The 25,674-nt window shown below is 50.2% G+C and overlaps 1 protein-coding gene across 1 annotated transcript in view; it reads left to right on the forward strand.

Annotated features, from left to right (window-relative positions):
- Positions 1–855: 855 nt before the first annotated feature.
- The window catches only part of FBLIM1 (filamin binding LIM protein 1), a 49,555-nt gene continuing 24,736 nt past the window's right edge, over positions 856–25,674 (forward strand). Inside the window, exons 1-6 of the mRNA XM_038746613.1 lie at positions 856–955; positions 10,873–10,948; positions 15,459–15,724; positions 20,430–20,602; positions 21,719–21,791; positions 24,122–24,291. Coding sequence (XP_038602541.1) covers positions 15,493–15,724; positions 20,430–20,602; positions 21,719–21,791; positions 24,122–24,291 — 648 coding nt within the window. The 5' untranslated portion in view covers positions 856–955; positions 10,873–10,948; positions 15,459–15,492. The remainder of the gene's footprint in view (positions 956–10,872; positions 10,949–15,458; positions 15,725–20,429; positions 20,603–21,718; positions 21,792–24,121; positions 24,292–25,674) is intronic.

The following is a 25,674-nucleotide window of genomic DNA, read 5'->3' on the forward strand; positions in this document are numbered from 1 at the left end:
CACCCCAGCTCCCTGTGACCGGGGGGAGAAACTGAGTCAGGGACAGGCCTATGATTTGCAGGGAGGAACCCTGGAGTCCTACTTGCCTGCCCAGGGATGGGCAGTTCCCTACTCCAGGGGATGGGGGAATGGGGACAGCAGACTCTCCTCGCTGCTTCCCCACCCCAGCTCCCTGTGACCAGGGGGGAGAAACTGAGTCAGGGGCAGGCTGATGATTTGCAGGGTGGAACCCTGGAGTCCTAGCCAGCCCAGGGGTCTGCCCCCTACACCCCACCCGCCCTGCCTTGTTCTGTGCCCCGGGGAAGGGCGGACAGACAGCCGGGCAGGACACCTAGGAAGAACAATAGAGAGGACGCTGAGCCTTGGGAGAGCAAGGCAGAGGGAGGGAGGGAGTCGGGCAAGCCATGAGGTTGAATGACGGGGGGCGTCCGGAGCCCCCCCTAAAGAAACAGGCTCTGCCGGGGAAGAGGGAACAAAGGGAGAAGGAGGCTACAGAGGAAGCTCCAAAGGAGGGAAAGGGCGGACACGGGGGGCACTCACTCACACACTCACTCCCTCCCTCCCACGCACACTCTCACTCCCACTCACTCCCGGGGAGCAGGTAAAGTACCGGTTTCCTGCCGGGAGTGTAGCAATTCCCCCCAGCAGGGCGTTCACCTTTTATGGTAAAGTGAGGACTGCCGGCCGAGGAGGAGGAGGAGGAGGAGGAGGAGGAGAGGGAGGAGGAAGAGAGGGGAGGGGGCGGAGAGGAGGAGGGGAGAGGCAGGGCTGGGAGAAAGGAAAGGGCTGGGATGGGAGCCCGCTGGTGGGTAGGGACCGTCTCTCTAGGTTGCCAACTTGGACTGCCCAAGCGCTTAGTCCAGTGCTCTGCACACAGTTAAGCGCCCACTCAATACGATTGAATGAATACGCCGAAGGGCCGGCCGGGACCGCCACCTCTGACCTCTGACCCCAGGTAAACGAACAGGGGCCCGGCCCACCGGCCAGAGGCCCTGCCGTCCCCTCGGGAGAAGGGGGACAGGGAGGCGACCCTCCCATACTTGCGGATTTAGTGGGGGGCGGGGGAGGGACCCTAAGCTCGGTGTGGGCGGCGAAACTCTCTCTTATATTGTTCTATTGTCCTCTCCCAATTGCTCAGTACGGTGCCCTGCGCTCAATAAATAGGATGGACTGACTGGGAGCCGTCTAGACTGTGAACCCGTTGTGGGCGGGGATTGTCTCTGTTGCTGAATTGTACTTTCCAAGCTCTTGGTACGGGGCCTGCACACAGTAAGCGCTCAATAAATAGGATGGACTGACTGGGAGCCTTCTAGACTGTGAACCCGTTGTGGGCGGGGATTGTCTCTGTTGCTGAATTGTACTTTCCAAGCCCTTGGTACAGTGTCTGCACACAGTAAGCGCTCAATAAATAGGTTGGACTGACTGGAAGCCTTCTAGACTGTGAGCCCGTTGTGGGAGGGGATTGTCTCTGTTGCTGAATTGTACTTTCCAAGCTCTTGGTACGGGGCCTGCACACAGTAAGTGCTCAATAAATAGGATGGACTGACTGGGAGCCTTCTAGACTGTGAGCCCTTTGTGGGCGGGGATTGTCTCTGTTGCTAAATTGTACTTTCCAAGCTCTTGGTACGGGGCCTGCACACAGTAAGTGCTCAATAAATAGGATGGGCTGACTGGGAGCCTTCTAGACTGTGAGCCCGTTGTGGGCGGGGATTGTCTCTGTTGCTGAATTGTACTTTCCAAGCTCTTGGTACGGGGCCTGCACACAGTAAGCGCTCAATAAATAGGATGGACTGATTGGGAGCCTTCTAGACTGTGAGCCTGTTGTGGGTGGGGATTGTCTCTGTTGCTTAATTGTACTTTCCAAATTCTTGGTACGGTGCTTGCACACAGTAAGCGCTCAATAAATAGGATGGACTGACTGGGAGGCTTCTAGATTGTGAGCCCGTTGGGGGCGGGGATTGTCTCTGTTGCTGATTTGTACTTTCCAAGCTCTTGGTACGGGGCCTGCACACAGTAAGCGCTCAATAAATAGGATGGACTGACTGGGAGCCTTCTAGACCGTGAGCCCGTTGTGGGAGGGGATTGTCTCTGTTGCTGAATTGTACTTTCCAAGCTCTTGGTACGGTGCCTGCATACAGTAAGCGCTCAATAAATAGGATGGACTGACTGGGAGGCTTCTAGACTGTGAATCCGTTGTGGGCAGGCATTGTCTCTGTTGCTGAATTGTACTTTCCAAGCTCTTGGTATGGTGCCTGCACACAATAAGCGCTCAATAAATAGGATGGACTGACTGGAAGCCTTCTAGACTGTGAGCCCGTTGTGGGCGGGGATTGTCTCTGTTGCTGAATTGTACTTTCCAAGCTCTTGGTACGGTGCCTGCACACACTAAGCGCTCAATAAATAGGATGGACTGACTGGGAGCCTTCTAGACTGTGAACCCGTTGTGGGCGGGGATTGTCTCTTGCTGAATTGTACTTTCCAAGCCCTTGGTACGGTGCCTGCACACAGTAAGCGCTCAATAAATAGGTTGGACTGACTGGGAGCCTTCTAGACTGTGAGCCTGTTGTGGGCGGGGATTGTCTCTGTTGCTTAATTGTACTTTCCAAATTCTTGGTACGGTGCTTGCACACAGTAAGCGCTCAATAAATAGGATGGACTGACTGGGAGGCTTCTAGATTGTGAGCCCGTTGGGGGCGGGGATTGTCTCTGTTGCTGATTTGTACTTTCCAAGCTCTTGGTACGGGGCCTGCACAGAGTAAGCGCTCAATAAATAGGATGGACTGACTGGGAGCCTTCTAGACCGTGAGCCCGTTGTGGGAGGGGATTGTCTCTGTTGCTGAATTGTACTTTCCAAGCTCTTGGTACGGTGCCTGCATACAGTAAGCGCTCAATAAATAGGATGGACTGACTGGGAGGCTTCTAGACTGTGAATCCGTTGTGGGCAGGCATTGTCTCTGTTGCTGAATTGTACTTTCCAAGCTCTTGGTATGGTGCCTGCACACAATAAGCGCTCAATAAATAGGATGGACTGACTGGGAGCCATCTGGACTGTGAGCCCGTTTTGGGTGGGGATTGTCTCTGTTGCTGAATTGTACTTTCCAAGCTCTTGGTACAGGGCCTGCACACAGTAAGCGCTCAATAAATAGGATGGACTGACTGGGAGCCTTCTAGACTGTGAACGCGTTGTGGGCAGGGATTGTCTCTGTTGCTGAATTGTACTTTCCAAGCTCTTGGTACGGGGCCTGCACACAGTAAGCGCTCAATAAATAGGATGGACTGACTGGGAGCCTTCTAGACTGTGAGCCTGTTGTGGGCGGGGATTGTCTCTGTTGCTTAATTGTACTTTCCAAATTCTTGGTACGGTGCCTGCACACAGTAAGTGCTCAATAAATACGATGAACCGACTGTGAGCTGAATTGTACTTTCCAAGCCCTTTGTACGGTGCTCTGCTCACAGTAAGCGCTCAATAAATACGATGAACCGACTGTGAGCTGAATTGTACTTTCCAAGCCCTTTGTACGGTGCTCTGCTCACAGTAAGCGCTCAATAAATACGATGAACCGACTGTGAGCTGAATTGTACTTTCCAAGCCCTTTGTACGGTGCTCTGCTCACAGTAAGCGCTCAATAAATACGATGAACCGACTGTGAGCTGAATTGTACTTTCCAAGCCCTTTGTACGGTGCTCTGCTCACAGTAAGCGCTCAATAAATAAGATGAACCGACTGTGAGCCTTCTAGACTGAACCCGTCGTGGGCGGTGATTGTCTCTGTTGTTGAATTGTACTTTTCAAGCGCTTAGTAGGGTGCTCTGCACACAGTAAGCGCTCAATAAATAGGATGGGTAGACAGTGAGCCCGTTGTGGGCAGGGATTGTCTCTGTTGCTGAATTGTACTTTCCAAGCGCTTAGTAGGGTGCCCTGCACACAGTAAACAAGAAGCAGCTGAAAGAGCCCGGGCTTTGGAGTCAGAATGCATGGGTTCAAATCCCGGCTCCGACAATTGTCAGCTGTGTGACTTCGGGCAAGTCACTTCACTTCTCTGGGCCTCAGTTAACCTCATCTGTAAAATGGGGATTAAGACTGTGAGCCCCCCATGGGACAACCTGATTACCTTGTAACCTCCCCAGCGCTTAGAACAGTGCTTTGCATGTAGTAAGCACTTAGTAAATGCCATTATTATTACTCTTAGTAAACGCTCAGTAAATACTATCGAATGAATGACTGCCAAGGAGTTGGCTAAAGGCGCGGCTGCCAGGGGTACGGGTAGTCTGAAGCTGTTGGGGAGGGCTGGGCCAGCTCAATCTATCAATCAATCAATCAGTCAGTGGTATTTATTGAAGGATTACTGTGTGCTGAGCGCCGAGGAGAGTGCAGCAGAGTTGATGGACACAGCCTCTGCCTTCCAGGAGCTTAGATCTCTGGGGTGGTGGGTGGCAGAGGGAAAGCCAATGGAGGTAGGAGGTCTCCCCGACAAAGCCGACGGGCTTGGGGGCAAAGCATACTGCAAGGGCACTGAAGCTAGTCTCATTCATTCATTCAATCGTATTTATTGAGCGCTTACTGTGTGCAGAGCACTGTACTAAGCACTTGGGAAGTACAAGTTGGCAACATATAGAGACGGGCCCTACCCACATTTCAGGGGCACCAAGGCTGTGAGCCCGCTGTTGAGTAGGGACCGGCTCTATATGTTGCCAACTTGTACTTCCCAAGCGCTTAGTATGGTGTTCTGCAATAAATGTGATTGAATGAATGATAATAAAGCTTTGGCAGCTGCCTGGGCACGACAGGACTGTGAGTCCTGTCCTGCAAGCCTGCGGAAGGGTCCAACTTGGGGTCTAGACTGTGAGCCCACTGTTGGGTAGGGACTGTCTCTATATGTTGCTAACTTGTACTTCCCAAGTGCTTAGTACAGTGCTGTGCACACAGTAAGCGCTCAATAAATATGATTGATTGGGGTCCCTCCCTCCCCTGCAATTACCCTTTAGATCTCGAGCCATCAGTTGAACCCCAGCACCTGGTAAGTCTGCCAGGGCTGGGGCAGAGGGCTTCCCACCACCACCGTCCTGGCTTTTCCTTGTCTCCTGGTTTCAACCTCCCAAGGACAAGATCGAGGCCGAGCCGGCCCGGCCCACGTGAGAAGACCCAAGGCTGCGACCTCCCTCACCCACCCTTGACTTTGCCCATTTGGCCCAGAGCCAGAGAGACTGGGTGGGTCATACAGGAGGATGCGGGGAGCCCAGAGAGAACCCAACTTCCCCGCCAGGCGCCCTCAATACTGACCCTATCCAACCCGAGAGTGGTCACGGCTTCCCAGGAGCGGATTCCAGCACTGAAAATCCTGGGACTGTTGCTCTCTCTCTCCCACAGGGAGGTTCCCCCAGGATCCAGGGAAGCTGGGAGAGGGACTCGAATAGTCCCGGGCACAGCTGCTCACTAGAGGGAGGTGCCAGTTCCCCGCTAGACTCAGAAATGAAAGGATCAAACCAACCCTTCTTGCTCAGTTCAGACCAGTTTCAGGGTTTGGCCCCAAACTGGTGACTCCTTTGGGGTTACTGGTCTGCTCCCTCGGCTTCTCCCTGCCGCTCGGGAGCTGAGGAGAGAGGCTGTCTCACCCAGCGTCCCCAGATCCGGTTCTGGCACTGCCTGGGCGAGGAGGAGACGGGCAGGGGGAGGATCCCAGTGTCTTGGGACCTTCCGGCCCTGTCTCAGTTTCTCCTCAGGGGCAGGGTGGGTGGAGGCCAGATGAGTGTCTATTTGCCAAGCCCTGGAAAGGGAGGTCCCCAAGCGTGTAAAGTGGGGTTAATATTGTTGTGAATAATTATGGGGTGATAATAATAAAAACCGAAACCGTCCCCGGAGGGCAAGGAAACAGCAGCCCAGGGAGCAGAAGGAAGTGTGTATCAGCCCCCTCCAGGATTCTGCCCCTTCCTCGCTTACCTCCCATCTACCTTTTCCCCCAAATCTTCCCCAGACAAGGGCAACTTCAAGGGTTTTCTGGGGATGATTCCCAGCTGGAGTATATGGGGGAGGGAAGAGGGGGCTGAGTTTCAGCCCTCTCCGGACCCCAGAGCCCCTGGGTTGGTTTCTGCCCTCACCCTCCTTTGCCTCCCCGCCTAAGGAGACCCTTGACAAGTACATGCTGCACTGTTAATGGGGAGACGATAGAAGGGTCTGGAAAAGGTAGGGGCAGAACCACCCTGTTCCCCCCCGCAACTCCCAACTCCTTTCTTTCTCTTCAGCCCTGACATCCAACTTGCCTTCTCCAGAATCCAAACCCAAAGCCCCTTTCTAATTGCAAACATTTCTCCTGGACCAAACTTCAGACCCACAGTGACCCATGAAGGGCAGGAGGGTGGTGGCGGTAGATCTGGCCCTGTCCTGTTCCTGGGGTCCGCCTGGCACTCCAGGAGATGCTTTCCAGCCCCTCAAAAGAGACTCCTACTGAGTCCTCTCCTAGCAGTTCAGGAAGCTCCTTTCCTTTGTTCCCACTTTTCCCTGCTCTCTTGGGACTGGGGATTTCCGCTTTGCCCTTGGGCCGCTCAGACTCCTCTGCAGAGGAGCAGTGTGAGAGGGGGGAGGATGGGGAGGAGGAAAAGGAAGAAAAGAAGCGTGGGAGGAGGATGGGGTCCAGTGGGAGGAGGATGGGGTCCGGAGGAGGAGAGACTTAGCTTGTACATGGGGAGAAGAGGAAACCGGGAGAGTAGTCTAGCTCCTCAAGAAGCAGGATGGGAGCAGCAGAAACCGAGCCCGGGTCCTCAGGCCATTAGGGGCCTGGATGGACAAAGCGAGGCTGCCCCCCTCCCAGGGCCTCAGTTTCCCTCTCGGGAGTGATCTTAGCAACACCAGAGCGGTGGGGGCTGGTGGGATGACTGGAACAGGCTTTGAAAATTCCAAGCTCGGCGTTCCCATGGGGACTGAATTCTCCGGCAGTAACCGCAAGCCAAAGAGAGGAGGGGGAAGGAGTGGGGGGCGGCTAGCACAGCTGTCAGCTGTACAGCCGGACTCTCTCCCCTGGCTCTTAGCTGAGCTGGGACCTTTCCAAAGAAACACAGCGGCGTCTCTCTCAGAGAGGGGCCAGTCGGGAAGGTCTCATGGGAGGAGGAGTTGGGGCAGGCAAAGGGAGCCTGCTGAACGCCCAGCTGCCAAGGGGACCGTGAACTCCCAGAGAAGCAGTGTGGCCTAATTCATTCATTCATATTTATTGAATGCTTACTGTGTGCAGAGCACTGTACTAAGCACGTAGAGCATGTGACTGGGAGAGGACCTGGGTTCTAATCCCGGCTCTGCCACTCACCTGTTGTGTGACCTTGGGCAAGTCATTTAACTTCTCTTCATCTCAGTTTCTTCATCTGTAAAATGGGGATGCGATGCCTGTTCCCCCTCCCTCTTAGACTGTCAGCCCCATGAGGGTCTGTGAGCCCACTGTTGGGTAGGGACTGTATATGTTGCCAACTTGTACTTCCCAAGCGCTTAGTACAGTGCTCTGCGCACAGTAAGCGCTCAATAAATACGATTGATTGATTGAGTGATTGATCCACAAATATTGTATCTACCCCAGAGTTTAGTACAGTGCTTGGCAAGTAGTACGTGCTTAACGAATACCGCAATTATTTATTATTATCTCCAGGCCCCAAATGACTCAGAATGAATTGCAGCTCCTTTTGGGGAAGAGAGCAAAGTTCACAGACAAAAGCAGTATGGCTTAGTTGAAAGAGCCCGGGCCTAGGTGTCAGAGGACCTGGACTTGCCTGCCATGTGACCCTGGTCAAATCGCGTAATCTCTCTGGGACTCAGTTTCCTCATCTGTAAAATGGGGATTAGACCGTGGGTCCCGTGGGGGCAGGGGCCACGTCTGACCCGATTATCTCGTGTCAACCCAAGTGCTTGGCACGTAGCGCTTAGCAGTTGCCACCCGTAAGTCCTGTCCATCAACAGTTTGTACTAAGACCACACTGCGTGAGGAGCTCTGGACTGGAAGACAAGTCGTGGGCCCTGCCCTCAAGCATCATACAGTCTAAGGAGAAGGCAGGATGATGACACAAACATACAAGTTGATTTAGACCAAAGAAACATAAAAACACAGGTATGTCAAAGTGTGAGGATCGGAAGCTAGAATGACTTGAATGACCAGAGTCAAGAGGACTTAATCTGGACAAGCTTCCCGGAGGAGGTGCATTTGTAATAATAATTATAAATAGTTATGGCATTTATTAAGCACTTACTATGTGACAGGCACTGCACTAAGCGCTGAGGTGGATATAAGCAAATCGGGTTGGACGCAGTCCCTGTCCCACACAGGGCTCACAGTCTTCATTCCCATTTTACGGATGAGGTAGCTGAGGCACAGAGAAGTGAAGAGGCTTGCCCAAGGCCACACAGAAGACAAGTGGCAGAGCTGGGATTAGAACCCAGGTCCTTCTGACTCCCAGCCCTGTGACCTATCCACTGTGCCTTGCTGCTCCTCGAATGGAGTCCTGTGAATCCCAATGTATGCTGAAACCTGTTTTTTATCAATCAGTAGTGAGTGCTTACGGCGTATACAGCACTGTACTAAGCCCTCGGGGGAATACAGTGCAACAGAGTGTAAGCTCGCTGTGGGCAGGGAATGTGTCTGTTATATTGTTGTGTTGTACTCTCCCAAGTGATTAGTTCGGTACCTTCACACAGTAACGCTCAATAAATACAGTTGATAATAGTTGGTAGACATTTTCCCTGCCCGCAAGGATCCTTACAGGATCAATCCAGCGCAGGACAGGGTGTCCACCTTCCTGTTCCGCTGATTAATCAATCAATCAATCGTATTTATTGAGCACTTACTGTGTGCAGAGCACTGTACTAAGCGCTTGGGAAGTACAAGATTACTCTTCCCCACCTTGGTTATCGACCCGGAATCCATCCGGGGGGCGGGAAGCCCAGATCATTTCATCATGGCAAGGGTTCCCATTGCCTAGCAACACTGGGGCTCTGGTCCACCCCGTCTCTGCTAGCCTGGCCTGGATTCCAGGAGAGGCAAGATGCTTTTCCAAATTTATCCTTCTTTGCCTTCCAGATGCAGCTATGATGGGAGGTAGCCAATAATAATAATAATAATAATAATGGTATTTATTAAGCACTTACTATGTGCAAAGCACTGTTCTAAGCATTGGGGGGATACAAGGTGATCAGGTTGTCCCACGTGGGGCTCACAGTCTTAATCCCCACTTTCCAGATGAGGGAACTGAAAGAGAAGTTAAGTGACTTGCCCAAAGTCACACAGTTGACACTTGGCGGAGCCGGGATTTGAATCCATGAACTCTGACTCTGTGCGCTTTCCACTGAGCCATGCTGCTTCTCTGTGCTACTATTTGCAAGGCGCTTGGGTAGATCAATCAATCAATCAATCGTATTTATTGAGCAGTTACTGTGTGCAGGGCACTGTACTAAGCGCTTGGGAAGTACAAGCTGGCAACATATAGAGACAGTCCCCACCCAACAGTGGGCTCACGGTCTAGAAGGGGGAGACAGAGAACAAAACCTAACATATTAACAAAATAAAATAAATAGAATAGATATGTACAAGTAAAATAAATAAATAAATAAATAGAGTAATAAATATGTACAAACATATATACATATATGTAGCGCTTAACAAATGCCATTATCATTATTAACATATAGAGACGGTCCCTACCCAACAGCGGGCGCTAGATAAAAGCTAATCAGGTTGGACACAGTCCCTGTCCCACATGGGGTCCCAGGCTTAGTCCCCATTTTACAGATGAGGGAACTGTGGTCCAGAGACGCGAGGTGACTTGCCCAAGGTCACACAGCAGGCAAGTGGCGGAGGCGGGAATGGAAAATTAGGTCCCTCTGCCTCCCGGGGCCGGGCTCTTTCCACTCTCACAAGGCAAGTTCCCGCCAAGTTCCCTCCCGTCGCCAGCCAAGATTTCCGGTTTCTAGACCTGGTTTGCTCTCAATACCCTGTGCTCTGATGGTGGTCCCAAGGCCACGCTTAATAATAATAATAATAATGATGATAATGATGGCATTCATTCATTCATTCAATCGTATTAAGTGCTTACTATGTGCAAAACACTGTTCTAAGCACTGGGGAGGTTACGAGGTGATCAGGTTGTCCCGGGGGGGGGGGGGCTCACAGTCTTAATCCCCATTTTACAGATGAGGTAACTGAGGCACAGAGAAGTTAAGTGACTTGCCCAAAGTCACACCGCTGACAAGCGGCGGAGCCAGGATTTGAACCCATGACCTCTGACTCCAAAGCCCTTGCTCTTTCCACTGAGCCACACTGCTTCTCTAATAACAATTATAGTATTTGTTAAATACTTGAACACTTAAAGCACTGTACAGAATTCTGGCTAGATTGAACAGAATCAGGTTGGACACCATCCCTGCCCCACACAGGGCTCATAGTCCAAGTGGGAAGGAGCACAGGCATTGAATTCACATCTTACAGGCGAGGAAACTGAGGAAGCGAGAGGTGAAGTGACTTGCCCGTGGTCACACAGCAGGTGTGGCTCAATGGAAAGAGCACGGGTCATGAGTTCAAATCCCGGCTCCGCCAATTGTCAGCTGTGTGACTTTGGGCAAGTCATTTCACTTCTCTGGGCCTCAGTTCCCTCATCTGTAAAATGGGGATTAAAACTGTGAGCCCCCCGTGGGACAACCTGATCACCTTGTATCCTCCCCAGCGCTTGGAACAGTGCTTTGCACACAGTAAGCGCTTAAAAAATGCCATCGTTATTATCCCAGAATGTCCAGGATTCCTGCGCCTCCGGAGGCCATTCCCCCCCACCGGAAGACCACTGTCTGAGTGCCTCCCCTCCTCGGCCAGCCCTGGAATCTGACTTGACATTCCTTCCATTCTCCCCCCAGAAGGAGCCAGGCAGGACATCACTCAGCCCGAGATCAAGACCCTCGCCTCCGACGTTGTCAGGAGAGCTGAGCCCTGGTAAGAAGTTGAGGAGGGAGGGAGGGAGGGTCACTGCAGGCTCAGGAGCCAGGCTGACCCCACCCTGGGGCTGCATTAGCCACCCTGGGGGAGGCTCATCATTAATGTGGGGAGAAAGGAGGGGCTCCCCTTTCCCTTGCAACCCTGAATGGAGCCATTCTGCTGGGTTCTGTTTCCAGGTCTGGCTCAGAAGGCTTCCTTTTGCCGTGACTCAGTTTCCACAGTTGTAAAAATGAGAGCAAGAGCCCCCCACCCAGCCATCGACCCCCGGCCCACGTCATCCCCCGGGCCTGGAATGCCCTCCCTCTGCCCATCCGCCAAGCTAGCTCTCTTCCTCCCTTCAAGGCCCGCTGAGAGCTCACCTCCTCCAGGAGGCCTTCCCAGACTGAGCCCCTTCCTTCCTCTCCCCCTTGTCCCCCTCTCCATCCCCCCATCTTATCTCCCTCCCTTCCCCATAGCACCTGTATATATGTATATATGTTTGTACATATTTTTTACTCTATTTATTTAATTTATTTGTACATATCTATTCTATTTATTTTATTTTGTTAGTATGTTTGGTTTTGTTCTCTGTCTCCCCCTTTTAGACTGTGAGCCCACTGTTGGGTAGGGACTGTCTCTATATGTTGCCAATTTGTACTTCCCAAGCGCTTAGTACAGTGCTCTGCACATAGTAAGCGCTCAATAAATACGATTGATGATGATGATGATCTCCTGGGGAAATGATGATGATGATGATGATGGCATTTATTAAGCGCTTACTATGTGCAGAGCACTGTTCTAAGCGCTGGGGAGGTTACAAGGCGATCAGGTTGTCCCATGGGGGGCTCACAGTCTTCATCCCCATGTTACAGATGAGGTAACTGAGGCACAGAGAAGTGAAGTGACTTGCCCAAAGTCACCCAGCTGACAATTGGCAGATCCGGGATTTGAACCCCTGACCTTCTGACTCCAAAGCCCGGGCTCTTTCCACTGAGCCACGCTGCTTCTCTAAATGGATAACAGACTGTCTGTAAGGGAAGCAGCTTGGCCTTGTGGATAAAGCATGGGCCTAGAAGCCCAAGGACCTGGGTAAGTCACTTAATTTCTCCATGCCTCCATTTCCTCACCTGTAAAATGGGGATTCTATATAATAATAATTATTATGGTATTTGTTAAGTGCTTACTGTGTGCCAAGCACTGTTCTAAGCGCTGGGGTAGATACAGTGTAATCAGGTTGCCCCATGTGGGGCTCACACTTTTAATCCCCATTTTACAGATGAGGTAACTGAGGCACAGAGAAGTGAAGTGACTTGCCCAAGGTCACACAGCAGACAAGTGGCAGAGCTGGGATTAGAACCCATGTCCTCTGACTTCCAAGCCTGTGCTCTTTCCACTAAGCCACATTGCTTCTCTATCTCTTCTCCTTCTTACTTAGACTGTGAGTCCCAGGTGCAGCGTGGCTCAGTGGAAAGAGCCCGGGCTTTGGAGTCAGAGGTCATGGGTTCAAATCCTGGCTCCGCCACTTGTCAGCTATGTGACTTTGGGCAAGTCACTTCTTTGTGCCTCAGTGACCTCATCTGTAAAATAGGGATGAAGACGGGACAACCTGATCATCTTGTAACCTCCCCAGCACTTAGAACAGTGCTTTGCACATAGTAAGTGCTTAATAAATGCCATTATTATTTATTTATTATTATGTGAGACAAGGGCTGTATTTGGCCTGATTAACTTGTAACTACCTCAGCATTTAGGCCAGTGCTTGAGAGATAATAAGAGCTCAACAAATACCATTAAAAAAAGGGCTGGGGTGGGGGCTTCAGGGGCAGGAGGTTGGAAGAGGCCCTCAGTAATGATAGTAATAATAGTGGTATTAGTTAAGCACTTACTACGTGTCAGGCACTGTTCTAAGCTCTGGGGTATATACAAGATAACTGGGTTTGGCATAGTCCCTGTCCCACCACATAGGGCTCACAGTCTTAATCCCCATTTTACAGATAAAGGGAACTGAGGCACAGAGAAGGGAAGTGACTTCTCCAAGGTTACACAGCAGACAAGTGGCAGAGCCGGGATTAGAACCCAGGTCCTTCTGACTCCCAAGCCCGGGCTTTTTCCGCTGGGCCATGCTGTTACAGCGTTATTGTCAACGTCTCTCCTGCCAAGACCTGCAGAGAGAGAGAGGGAGGGAGAGAGAGAGAGAGAGTGCGTGTGTGTGTGTGTGTATGTGTGTGTTGGTGTGGGGCTGAGTTGTTGATGTGGGGGGATGTATGTGACCATGTGTTTGTGAATATATTGCATTTAGATATGTGTGTGGGGCCATGTAGGGGTGTGAGAGTGTCTGTGTATAAATGGGTTTTTGTCAGTTTGTATAAAGGTATGTGAGTGCACGTATATGAGCTTGTGTATATTGTAGCGTTGTAGAGGTATTTATTGAGCACCTCGTGCAATGAATTGTACTAAGCCTTTGGGTCAAACAGAGCATTAAAGATAGGAGTATGAATAAATTCTAGACTGTGAGCCCGTTGTTGGGCAGGGACCGTCTCTCTATGTTGCCAACTTGTACTTCCCAAGTGCTTAGTACAGTGCTCTGCACACAGGAAGCGCTTAATAAATACGATTGAATGAATGAATGAATGAGGGTGTATATGAATATATGAATGTGTGTATGACAGTGTACATGAGTGTGTATATGTATTTCCTTCCCCTGTTGGCCCTCGCTTCTGTGTCACCGTTGCCTTTCGAACTGTACTCCATAAGCACTTAGATACTCACCCCTCCCCCAGCCCCATAGCATTACATCCATATCCTTATACTCTGCAATTTCCCCTATCTGTAATAATAATAATAATAATAATAATAATAATAATAATAATAATAATGGTATTTGTTAAGCGCTTACTATGTGCAAAGCACTGTTCTATTTATTTTAATATCTATCTCCCCCCCAGACTCCTTGTGGGCAGGGATCGTGTCTACCAATTCTATTATACTGGACTTTCCCAAGTGCTTAGTATAGTGTTTGGCACACAGTAAGTGTTTGGTAAATGCTACTGAAGCAGCATGGCTCAGTGGAAAGAGCCCGGGCTTTGGAGTCAGAGGTCGTGGGTTCAAATCCCGGCTCCGCTACCTGTCAGCCGTGTGACTTTGGTCACTTCACTTCTCTGCACCACAGTTCCCTCATCTGTAAAATGGGGATGAAGACTTTGAGCCCCCTGTGGGACAACCTGATTACCTTGTGTCCTCCCCGGTGCTTAGAACAGTGCTTTGCACATAGTAGAAGCTTAATAAATGCCATCATTATTATTATTATTGATGGATTATTTATGTATTCTTTGTTCTGGAATAAGTGTACATATTTTATGTGTTTTACTGTGTGCGTATTTCATTCATTCAATCATATTTATTGAGCGCTTATTGTGTGCAGAGCACTGTACTAAGCGCTTGGGAAGTACAAGTTGGCAACATATAGAGATGATCCCTACCCAGCAACGGGTTCACAGTCTAGAAGGGGGAGACGGACAACTAAACAAAACATGTGGACAGGTGTCGTCATTATGTTGCCAAGTTGTACTTCCCAAGCGCTTAGTACAGTGCTCTGCACAGAGTAAGCACTCAATAAATACGATTGATGATGATGATTAGAAAAAATAGAAGTAAAGCTAGATGCCCATCATTAACAAAATAAATAGAATAGTAAATATGTCAACCCCCAGCCCACGTCCTCCCCTTGGCCTGGAGTGCCCTCCCTCCCCACATCCGCCAAGCTAGCTCTCTTCCTCCCTTCAAAGCCCTCCTGAGAGCTCCCCTCCTCCAGGAGGCCTTCCCGGACTGAGTCCCCTTTTTTCTCTCCCACTGCCCCTATATATATGTTTGTACAGATTTATTACTCTATTTCTTTTACTTGTTTGTATGTTTGAGATTATGGGTGTATTCATGCATGAGTGGAGCTATGCAAATTGACTACATATGTGTGTGTGTGTATGATGAGCGGAAAGTCTCAGCCGGCCAGGACACGGGAAGAGTCCCAATTTTCTCCTGCCAAAACCAGAGGTATCGGCCCGAGGTGTCAAGGCTCACCTCCTCCAGGAGGCCTTCCCAGACTGAGCCCCTTCCTTCCTCTCCCCCTCGTCCCCCTCTCCATCCCCCATCTTACCTCCTTCCCTTCCCCACAGCACCTGTATATATGTATATGTTTGTACATATTTATTACTCTATTTTACTTGTACATATCTATTCTATTTTATTTTGTTAGTATGTTTGGTTTTGTTCTCTGTCTCCCCCTTTTAGACTGTGAGCCCACTGTTGGGTAGGGACTGTCTCTATATGTTGCCAATTTGTACTTCCCAAGCGCTTAGTACAGTGCTCTGCACACAGTAAGCGCTCAATAAATACGATTGATGATGATGATGACCCCGACCCAGTTTGGCAGCTGCAGGGGGGCAGCTGGCCTTGAGCCCCGGGCCCGGGGGAGGACGCTGGGCATGTCCCCCAGGGTCATCGACTCTCACCCATCTCTGCTTCCGCTCCCCAGCCGCCCCGCAGCCTCCCCGCCGAACACCGGGACGATGGCGGGGAAGCCGGAGAAGAGAGTCGCCTCATCCATCTTCATCACCCTGGCGTCGCCCCGCAGGGACAAGGCCGTGGTGGAAGAGGTGAGGCAGGGGGGCGGCGCGGCCCAGGTCAGCCGCCCCCGGGACCCTGCCTCGGCCAAGAAGGCACCGGGCGGGGGGAAACCGAGCAACCGGAGCGCAGGCAGCCCTCCGTCCCATCCGTCGCCTGCCCAGCTGTCCAACGGAGGTAAGAGGAAGCCAAGGTCTTGGCTTCTAGCGCCGTCTGAGCCAGGCTCCTCACGGCTTTTTTAAAAAAAAATTGTGATATTTCTTAAGCACTTACTGTGTGCCAGGCACTGTACTAAGTGCTGGGGTAGATATAAGCTGGTCAGGTTGGACCCAGTCCGTGTCCCACCTGGGGCTCACAGTCTTAATCCCCATTTTACAAATGAGATAGCTATGGTACAGAAAAGTGAAGTGAGTTGACCGAGGTCACACAGCAGGCCCATGGCCCAGAGGACGAGGAGTCTGGGCAGCATCCTAAAATAGTACTAAGCAGTCTCTCATTTCCTCCTGCTGTCAAGACATCTTTACTCGGATGTCCTGCTGTCACCTCCAATTTAACCTGTCTAAAACAAAACTCCTTATCTTCTCACCCAAACCCCGTCCTCCCCCTGACTTTCCCAACCCTGTAGACCACCGTCCTTCCTGTCTCACAAGCCTGTAACCTCAGTATTATCCTTGACTCGTCTCTCTCATTCAACCCTCATATTCAATCTATCACTAAATCCTGATGGTTCAACCTTCACAACATTGCTAAAATCCACCCTTTCCTCTCCATCCAAACTGTCAAGTTAATCCAACTTGTACTTCCCAAATGCTTAGTACAGTGCTCTGCACACAGTAAGTGCTCAATAAATACGATTGATGATGATAATCCAAGCACTTATCCTTTCAGCCTCCTTGCTGACCTCCCTGCCTCTGTCTCTCCTATTTCCAGTCCATACTTCACTCATTCATTCATTCAGTTGTATTTATTGAGCGCTTACTGTGTGCAGCGCACTGTACTATGCGCTGGGGAAGTACAAATTGGCAGCAGATCGAGACAATCCCTACCCTGTCTAGAAGGGGGAGACAAGACACTAAAACAAAACATGTAGACAGGTGGCAAAATCGTCAGAACAAATAGAATTAAAGCTATATGGACATCATTAACAAAATAGAATAGTAAATATGTACAAGGAATAAATTCCTTGTACAAGGAAGGAATAAATGGAATTATAGCTACATGCACATCCCTAAATCCAGGCCAGGACACGGGAAGAGTCCCAATTCCCTCCTGCCAAAACCAGAGGTATCGGCCCGAGGTGTCCCAGCTCACCTCCTCCAGGAGGCCTTCCCACACTGAGCCCCTTCCTCCCTCTCCCCCTCGTCCCCCTCTCCACCCCCCCATCTTACCTCCTTCCCTTCCCCACAGCACCTGTATATATGTATATGTTTGTACATATTTATTACTCTATTTATTTTAGTTGTACATATCTATTCTATTTATTTTATTTTGTTAGTATGTTTGGTTTTGTTCTCTGTCTCCCCATTTTAGACTGTGAGCCCACTGTTGGGTAGGGACTGTCTCTATATGTTGCCAATTTGTACTTCCCAAGCGCTTAGTACAGTGCTCTGCACACAGTAAGCGCTCACTAAATACGATTGATGATGATGATGACCCCGACCCAGGTTGGCAGCTGCAGGGGAGGTACCTCCTTCCCCTCCCCACAGCACCTGTATATATGTTTGTACATATTTGTTACTCTATCCATTTTACTTGTACATATTTATTCTATTTATTTTCACTCTGTTGCCCTGATAGTTTTTCTACAAAAACGTTCAGTCCATGTCTCCCCACTCCTCAAGAACCTCCAGTGGTTGCCTTTCCACCTCCACAACAAATGGAAATGCCTTACCATCGGCTTCAAAGCACTCAATCATCCCGCCCCTCCTACCTCACCTCACTACTGTCCTACTACAAGCCAGCTTCGCTCCTCTAATGCTGACCTACTCAATGTAGCTCCACCTCGTCTATCTCACTGCCGACCTCTCAACCACATCCTGCCTCTGGCCTGGAACATCCTTCCTCTTCATATCCAACAGGCAATTACTCTCCTTGGAGTAAGACATAACCTTCAAAGCCTTATCGAAGGCACATCTCCAAGAGGCCTTACTTGACTAAGTTCTCATTTCCTTTTCCCCCAGTCCCTTCGACGTCACCCTGATTTGCTCCCTTTATTCACCGACCCCTCAGCACTTAGGTACACATCCATCATTTATTATGTATATATGTTTGTACATATTTATTACTCTATTTTACTTGTACATATCTATTCTATTTATTTTATTTTGTTAGTATGTTTGGTTTTGTTCTCTGTCTCCCCCTTTTAGACTGTGAGCCCACTGTTGGGTAGGGACTGTCTCTATATGTTGCCAACTTGGACTTCCCAAGCGCTTAGTACAGTGCTCTGCACACAGTGAGCGCTTAATAAATATGATTGATTGATCGATTAACTTATATTAGTGACTGCCTCCCCCTCCAGACCGTAAGCTAATTATGGGAAGGGAATGTGTCTGTTATACTGTTATAATAATGGCATTTATTAAGCGTTTACTATGTGCAAAGCACTGTTCTAAGTGCTGGGGAGATTACAAGGTGATCAGGTTGTCCCACTGGGGGCTCACAGTTTTCATCCCCATTTTACAGATGAGTCACAGAGAAGTGACTTGCCCAAAGTCACACAGCTGACAGTTGGCGGAGCCGGGATTTGAATCCATGACCTCTGACTCCAAAGCCTGTGGTCTTTCCACTGAGCCACGCTGCTTCTCATACTACACTATATGTTATACTGTACTCTCCCAAGTGCGTAGTACAGCGCTCAAAATAAGTGCTCCATAAATACTACTGATGGATCCACTGATGGATTGAGCACCTACTGTGACACACTGTACTAAGCACTTGGAAAAGTACAACAGACGCAAAAGATATGTCCCCTCTCCACAAGGAGCTTACGGTGCCTTTAGGCCGACAGTAGTCCCATCTCTCTGTGCCTAGTAGTAGGTGGGGGAAGGAAGAGGGCAGACCCCGCTCGGGGATTTCAGTCCGAGGCGAGGAAAGGGGCGAGAGGAGCGGCAGTCCGGCTCTGTTTGTTAGACTAGTCCCCCTCAGAACTGGGAGCTTCCCTGACAGCCAGCTTGTACTTCCCAAGCGCTTAGTACAGTGCTCTGCACACAGTAAGCGCTCAGTAAATACAACTGAATGAATAAATGACAGAGCCGGAACCCCAGCTGCTTCTTAGCTGGAGAGGTTGATTCCTTGTCCCAATCAATCAATCAGTCAATCGTATTTATTGAGTGCTTACTGTGCGCAGAACACTGTACTAAGCGCTTGGGAAGTACAAGTTGGCAACATATAGAGACAGTCCCTACCCAACAGTGGGCTCACAGTCTAAAAGTCCCACAAGGTTTTGACTTTTGTTCTCACATCAATTACCTTCCATGGCAACCTGGCAGGGGCCACCTGTTCATCTCTGAGTAAAGCATTAGCTTATCAATGACCCTGGCAGTAATAATAATAATAGTAATGATGGCATTTATTAAGCGCTTACTGTGTGCAAAGCACTATTCTAAGCGCTGGGGAGGATACAAGGTGGTCAGGTTGTCCCACGTGGGGCTCACAGTCTTCATCCCCATTTTACAGATGAGGGAACTGAGGGCCAGGGAAGGGACTCGTCCAGAGTCACACAGCTGATAATTGGCAGAGCTGGGATTTGAATCCATGACCTCTGACTCCAAAGCCTGGGCTCTTTCCACAAGTAACGCTGCTCAGTAATTGTGCAGAGGCCAAGGAGTGGGGTCAGAGGGCCCCCTTTGCCCTCAGGTGGCACTGGGCTGGGAAGCTGGACCCCCTGGGTTCAAGAACTGGACTCTCTTCTCTCCCGGCAGTGTCACTTCTCCTCACGGGCTTCCTGGGCTCTCTAGCAGATTGGACAGTGCCCTCTCGGATGCCCTTGTCTCCTTCGCCCCAGGCTCCTCGCACCTCCCTGCCCGGAGTCGGATGGAACTGGGAGGAGCCGGGAGTCACCCCACCTCCACCCTGCCTCCCTCTTGTCACCCGGTGGCCTCGACTTAACTAACCCGGCCTGCCGCTCCCACTTCGGATGGATTACGTAGGGTCCTCCCGGGGATCCTTTCTTCTCCATTCGCGACGCTGGGGGGTGAAGACCGAGAACCTGTGCAGAGGAGTTGGTTCTAGTGCTAGTGACTGGTGTGGGGCCGTTCGCGCTCTCTCATCCGTGCCAGCCTTGCTCCCGCTGGGGCCCAAAGGGCAACAAGTCAGTAGGCAGGCAGCGGTGCAGCATGTTGGGAAGAGCGTGTGTGGGCTTGGCCCAAGCTAGCCAGCGCCGGGCTGGCAATTCGGAGGCTAGAACCCAGGTCTCCTGGTCCCCAGAGCAACGCTCTTTCCATGGGACCAACAGCGGGGCTACCCTTCCTAGCAGTATTTTTACCCATCAATCAACCATTCATTCATTCATTCAGTCATATTTATTGAGTGCTTACTGTGTACTAAGCACTTGGGAAGTACAACTGGAAACATATAGTGACGGTCCCTACCCAACAACGGGCTCACAGTCTAGAAGGCGGTATTTATTGAGCACTGATTAGGGGCAGAAATCCAAGAGAATCGATTCAAACATGATCTCTAGCAAACAGGGGCCTTCCAAATCTAAGTGTGCCTCAGTTTCTTCAGCATTCCTGGAACCTACCCTTGCCATCGATTCATCTTCTGAGAATATCAAAGTGCTCGGAGATTTCTTGGAGTGGGGAGGTGTGGGGCGGCGGGGGAGGTCTCTCCAGGGTGGGAGAGGTGGCTTCAGCGGCTTTTTCATTCTCCCCTTTGGTTTCAGGTTCCTCCTTCCCAGCTCCCATTCCGGACAAGGAGGATGCCTTCCCAGACCTTGAACTTCTCCTGCCACCTCCTCCACCTTACCTGCTCCTCGCGGGGGAGGAGGAGGAGGAGAAGACCCTCGGCTCTGACCTGCAGCAGCTGCACCTAGTCACCCCACTACCCCCGCCGCAGGTATACTCCTCCTACTCCCTTTCCTCCTCCAGAAAGCCAGCAGAATCAGAGGATTTTTCCTCCCCTCATTGTGGCTGGGAGGATCAGAGTTAGGGCCCTTAGAAAAGGGATCCCATTTGGTCTTTTAAAAACCATAAAATCCACAGTCTGTGCATTTTTTAAAAAAATGATATTTGTTAAGTGCTTATTATGGGCCAGGCATTGTGCTAAGCACTGGCGTAATAATAATAATGGCATTTATTAAGCGCTTACTATGTGCAAAGCACTGTTCTGAACGCTGGGGAGGTTACAAGGTTGATCAGGTTGTCCCATGTGGGGCTCACAGTCTTAATCCCCATTTTACAGATGAGGTAACTGAGGCCCAGAGAAGTGAAGTGACTTGCCCAAAGTCACACAGCTGACAATTGGCAGAGCTGGGATTTGAACCCCTGACCTCTGACTCCAAAACCCGGGCTCTTTCGCTGCTTCTCTGTCAAGCTAATCAGATACAAGCTAATCAGGTTGGACACCGTCCTTGTTCCACAGTCTTAATCCCTATTTTACAGATGAGGTAACTGAGGCACGGAGATGTGAAGTGACTTGCCTAAGGTCACACAGCAGACAATTGGCAGAGCCGGGATTAGGACCTTGGTCCTACTGACTCAGGCCCGGGCGCTATCAAATAGGCCATACTGCTTCTCCGAGATCATCTAGATGGTAAACTCGTTGCGGGCAGGCAAAGTCTCTACCGACTCTGTTCTATTGTACTTTCTCAAGTGCTTAGGACAGTGCTCTGCCCACAGTAAGTGTTCAGTAATTACGACAGATTTGACTGAGGGATAAAGTCTATCCCTCTGCCCTCTGCCTCCATGTGGTCCCTCACTCAACCCATCCCAGAGAGATGGAAGTCTGTTCCAGAGGCAATTGCAGAACCTCGTTCTGTCACCTCTTCTAGTGTTGTATACCTTCCCCGCCCGCACATCTGGATATCCATTGCAAATCCCTCCTGCTGAAGCTTCTTAACTTCTCTGGGCCTCGATTTCCTCGTCTGCAAAATGGGGATTAAATACCAGCTTTCTTAGTGTGAAGAAGCGCGGCTGCTGAACGAGGGGTGGGATGTTTCTGCTTCTTCTCCAGGCTCCAGCCAAGGATCCCCAAGGCCGGGCCCCGCCGAACCCCACTGGCCACCCCGAGAGGGACGAATCCCCAGGTGACTGGCCGGACAGAGAGCCTGCAGAGCCGTTTCCCGGACAGCTGTCCCAGTGGGGCTGGGGCATCCACGTGCTTGACCTTGGCTCCTGGGAATAGGGTCTCAGGGAGAGGGGAGGCCTCCTATTGACAGTAATATTGAGGTCCCCCAGAGCCTGGGGAACCAAGGTGGTGTGGGGATCTGATAAAGGTTCAGGTCCTGGGCGATGCCCACGCCAAGCAAGACCAGCTCAATGGGCATAGACTGTGTGCCCACTCTTGCCCTCTCCTAGCTAGGATTGACCCCGCTTCCTACTCACTAGAGGCTTGGTGGGAGCTAGGCACCCAGCCAGGGGATGGCAGAAGCAGATGTTTTGCGGGACAAAGTCCTGGGAGCTGGAAGGGATGAGTCTTCCCCTACTCCTACTGGATTCTGCTGTCTTCCAGGTGACTGAGAGAGAGAAAGAAGTCCCTTCCCCCCGCTCTGCCTCTCTTCTTCTCCCCCTGCTCCTCCAGCAGCCGTAGAAAGAGAGGTGGAGATGGAAATGGCGGGGGGGGATTCCCAAGTCCTCATCCCAGTTCCCTCCCCCATGGCCGCTTACCCCACTTCTTCCCTAATTCCAGCCTGTCAGAAGTCAACCGCAAAGGGAAGTAGGCAGGGCAGCAAACATCCTGCTTGGACAACGATAAGTGGAAGGCCCCGGTCACCAGCTTAACAAGTGTTCCGGGCCTCCTGCTCCAGCCTCTGGGTCCTGCAGTACTGACCAATCATTCCCTCTTTTAGTCTCCCCCATTCTCACTTCCAGTTAGCAAAATTTGGGGGAACGAGGCGAGGCACCGGTTAGCGATTTATGCCTGTTTGTCTCAACTCTTCTTTTATACAGTAAGGTCCTTGAGTCACACCTAGCGTCACACCCCGTAGTACCTAGTATGGGGGTGTGATACATATTTATTCATGAGAAGCAGCGTGGCTCGGTGGAAAGAGCACGGGCTTGGGAGTCAGAGGTCATGGGTTCAAGTCCTGGCTCCGCCACTTGTCAGCTGTGTGACTTTGGGCAAGTCACTTAACTTCTCTGGGCCTCAGTTCCCTCAACTGTAAAATGGGGATAAAGACTGTGAGCCCCCCGTGGGACAACCTGATCACCCTGTAACCTCCTCAGTGCTTAGAACAGTGCTTTGCACATAGTAAGCGCTTAATAAATGCCATCATTATTATTATTATTATTATTATTACTTAACTCTGCACACAGTAAGCGCTCAATAAATACGATTGATTGATTCTCTGTGCTTCAGTTCCCTCATCTGTAAAATGGGGATTAAGACTGTGATCCCCACGTGGGACAACCTGATCACCTTGTATCTTCCCCAGCGCTCAGAACAGTGGTTGGCACATAGTAAGCGCTTAACAACTCCCATTATTATTATTATTATTATTTATGAGGAGGGAGTCGGTCAGTCAATACCACAATCGTGTTTATTGAGCACTTACTGTGTGCAGAGCACCATATTGAGCACTATACTTAGCACTTGGGAGAATACAATAAAACAATAAATGGACATATTCCCTACCCACAGCTAGATTACAGTCTAGAGGGGAAGACCGACATTAATATAAAAAAATAAATTACAGCCTAGTGCGGGAAGACAGACGGGTGAGAGGAATGAATAATAATAATAATAATGATGGCATTTATTAAGCGCTTGCTATGCGCAAAGCACTGTTCTAATCAATCAATCGTATTTATTGAGCACTTACTGTGTGCAGAGCACCATATTGAGCACTATACTTAGCACTTGAGAGAATACGATAAAACAATAAATAGACACATTCCCTACCCACAACTAGCTTACAGTCTAGAGGGGAAGACCGACATTAATATAAAAAAATAAATTACAGCCTAGTGTGGGAAGACAGACGGGTGAGAGGAACAAATAATAATAATGATGGCATTTATTAAGCGCTTGCTATGTGCAAAGCACTGTTCTAATCAATCGTATTTATTGAGCGCTTCCTGTGTGCAGAGCACTGTACTACGCGCTTGGGAAGTACAAGTTGGCAACATATAGAGACAGTCCCTACCCAACAGTGGGCTCACAGAAGTACTGGGGAGGTTAGAAGGTGATCAGGTTGTCCCACGGGGGGCTCACAGTCTTAATCCCCATTTCACAGATGAGGTAACTGAGGCTCAGAGAAGTTAAATGACTTGCCCAAAGTCACACGGCTGACAAGTGGCGGAGCCGGGATTTGAACCCGTGACCTCCGACTCCAAAGCCCGGGCTCTTGCCACCGAGCCACGCTGCTTCTCTGGTGAGAATGGGAACTCACCATGGCTTCTCCTCCGACCTCACCAGATATCTGTGCCTTCTGCCATAAAGTCATAACCCCCCATGAGCTGGGGGTGGAGGCCATGAAGAGACAGTACCACGCCCAGTGTTTCACCTGCCGCACATGCCACTGCCAGCTGGCGGGCCAACGCTTCTACCAGAGAGATGGCCGTCCCCTCTGTGAGCCCTGCTACCAGGTAAATCGGACCCCTCCCGGCCCAACGCCAACGCGACCGATACCCAATCAAACAGTTGAGATCAGTGGAAGCGCCCTGAAGGCGGGAGGAGATGAGAGACTGTGTAGAAGGAGAGAGATCAGGGCTGGAGATGTAGATTTGGGAATCATCCACAGAGGTGGTAGTTGAAACCATGGGAGCAAATGAGTTCTTCGAGGGAGTGGGTGTAATAATAATAATAATCAATCAATCAATCGTATTTATTGAGCGCTTACTGTGTGCAGAGCTTGGGAAGTACAAGTAATAATAATGTTGGTGTTTGTTAAGCGCTTACTATGTGCAAAGCATCATCATCATCATCAATCGTATTTATTGAGCGCTTACTATGTGCAGAGCACTGTACTAAGCACTTGGGAAGTACAGATTGGCAGCATATAGAGACAGTCCCTACCCAACAGTGGGCTCGCAGTCTAAAAGGGGGAGACAGAGAACAAAACCAAACGTACTAACAAAATAAAATAAATAGAATAGATATATACAAGTAAAATAAATAAATAGAGTAATAAAAAGCACTGTTCTAAGCGCTGGGGAGGTTGCAAGGTGATCAGGTTGTCCCACAGGGGGCTCACAGTTTTAATCCCCATTTTCCAGTTGAGGTAACTGAGGCCCAGAGAAGTTAAGTGACTTGCCCAAAGTCACACAGCTGACAGTTGGTGGAGCCGGGATTTGAACCCATGACCTCGGACTCCAAAGCCCGGGCTCTTTCCACGGGCCACGCCGCTTCTCTAGATGGGTGTAGATGAAGACGAGAAGGAGACTCAGAACTGAACCTTGAGGGACTGCCACGGGGGGAGGGAAAAAGAGGAGGAGCCCGCGAAAGGGACGGAGAACGAGAGGCTGGAGGGATAGGAGGAGAATCAGGAGAGGACAGGAGCAGTGAAGCAGAAGTCCGATAGTGTTTCCAGGAGAAGGGGGTGGACCCCAGTGTTAAAGGCAGCTGAGAGGTCGAGGAGGATTAGGTTAGGATATCCCTATTTTTATAGCTACAAGGCACAAGGGCAGAGTGGCAGTTGTTTGGGCGCTACTTCAGGAGGGGCCAGATGTGATGGAGAAAAGGGGAGGGACAGGGATCAGGATTTAGGGGTCAATGGGGCTTGATCTTTAACTAAATTCTCCCTAGGACTGGGTTTCAAATGTTCTGAGTGTAAAACAGTGTGGGGGTATCAGTGTGGTCAGGTGAGAGAGAGAGAGCCAAAAAGTCAGCCCAAGGCATGGCTAGTTGATTATTAGGGGCTCGGGAAGAGATAGGAGATGATGGGAGATCAGCTGGTCTTTGAGAAAAGTTGGTCACCATCCCATCTATACCTTGAATTATTATTCATTATTGCATTATTAATTATTATA

This window comes from Tachyglossus aculeatus, chromosome 5 (assembly GCF_015852505.1).
Source record: "Tachyglossus aculeatus isolate mTacAcu1 chromosome 5, mTacAcu1.pri, whole genome shotgun sequence".
Taxonomy (NCBI): domain Eukaryota; kingdom Metazoa; phylum Chordata; class Mammalia; order Monotremata; family Tachyglossidae; genus Tachyglossus; species Tachyglossus aculeatus.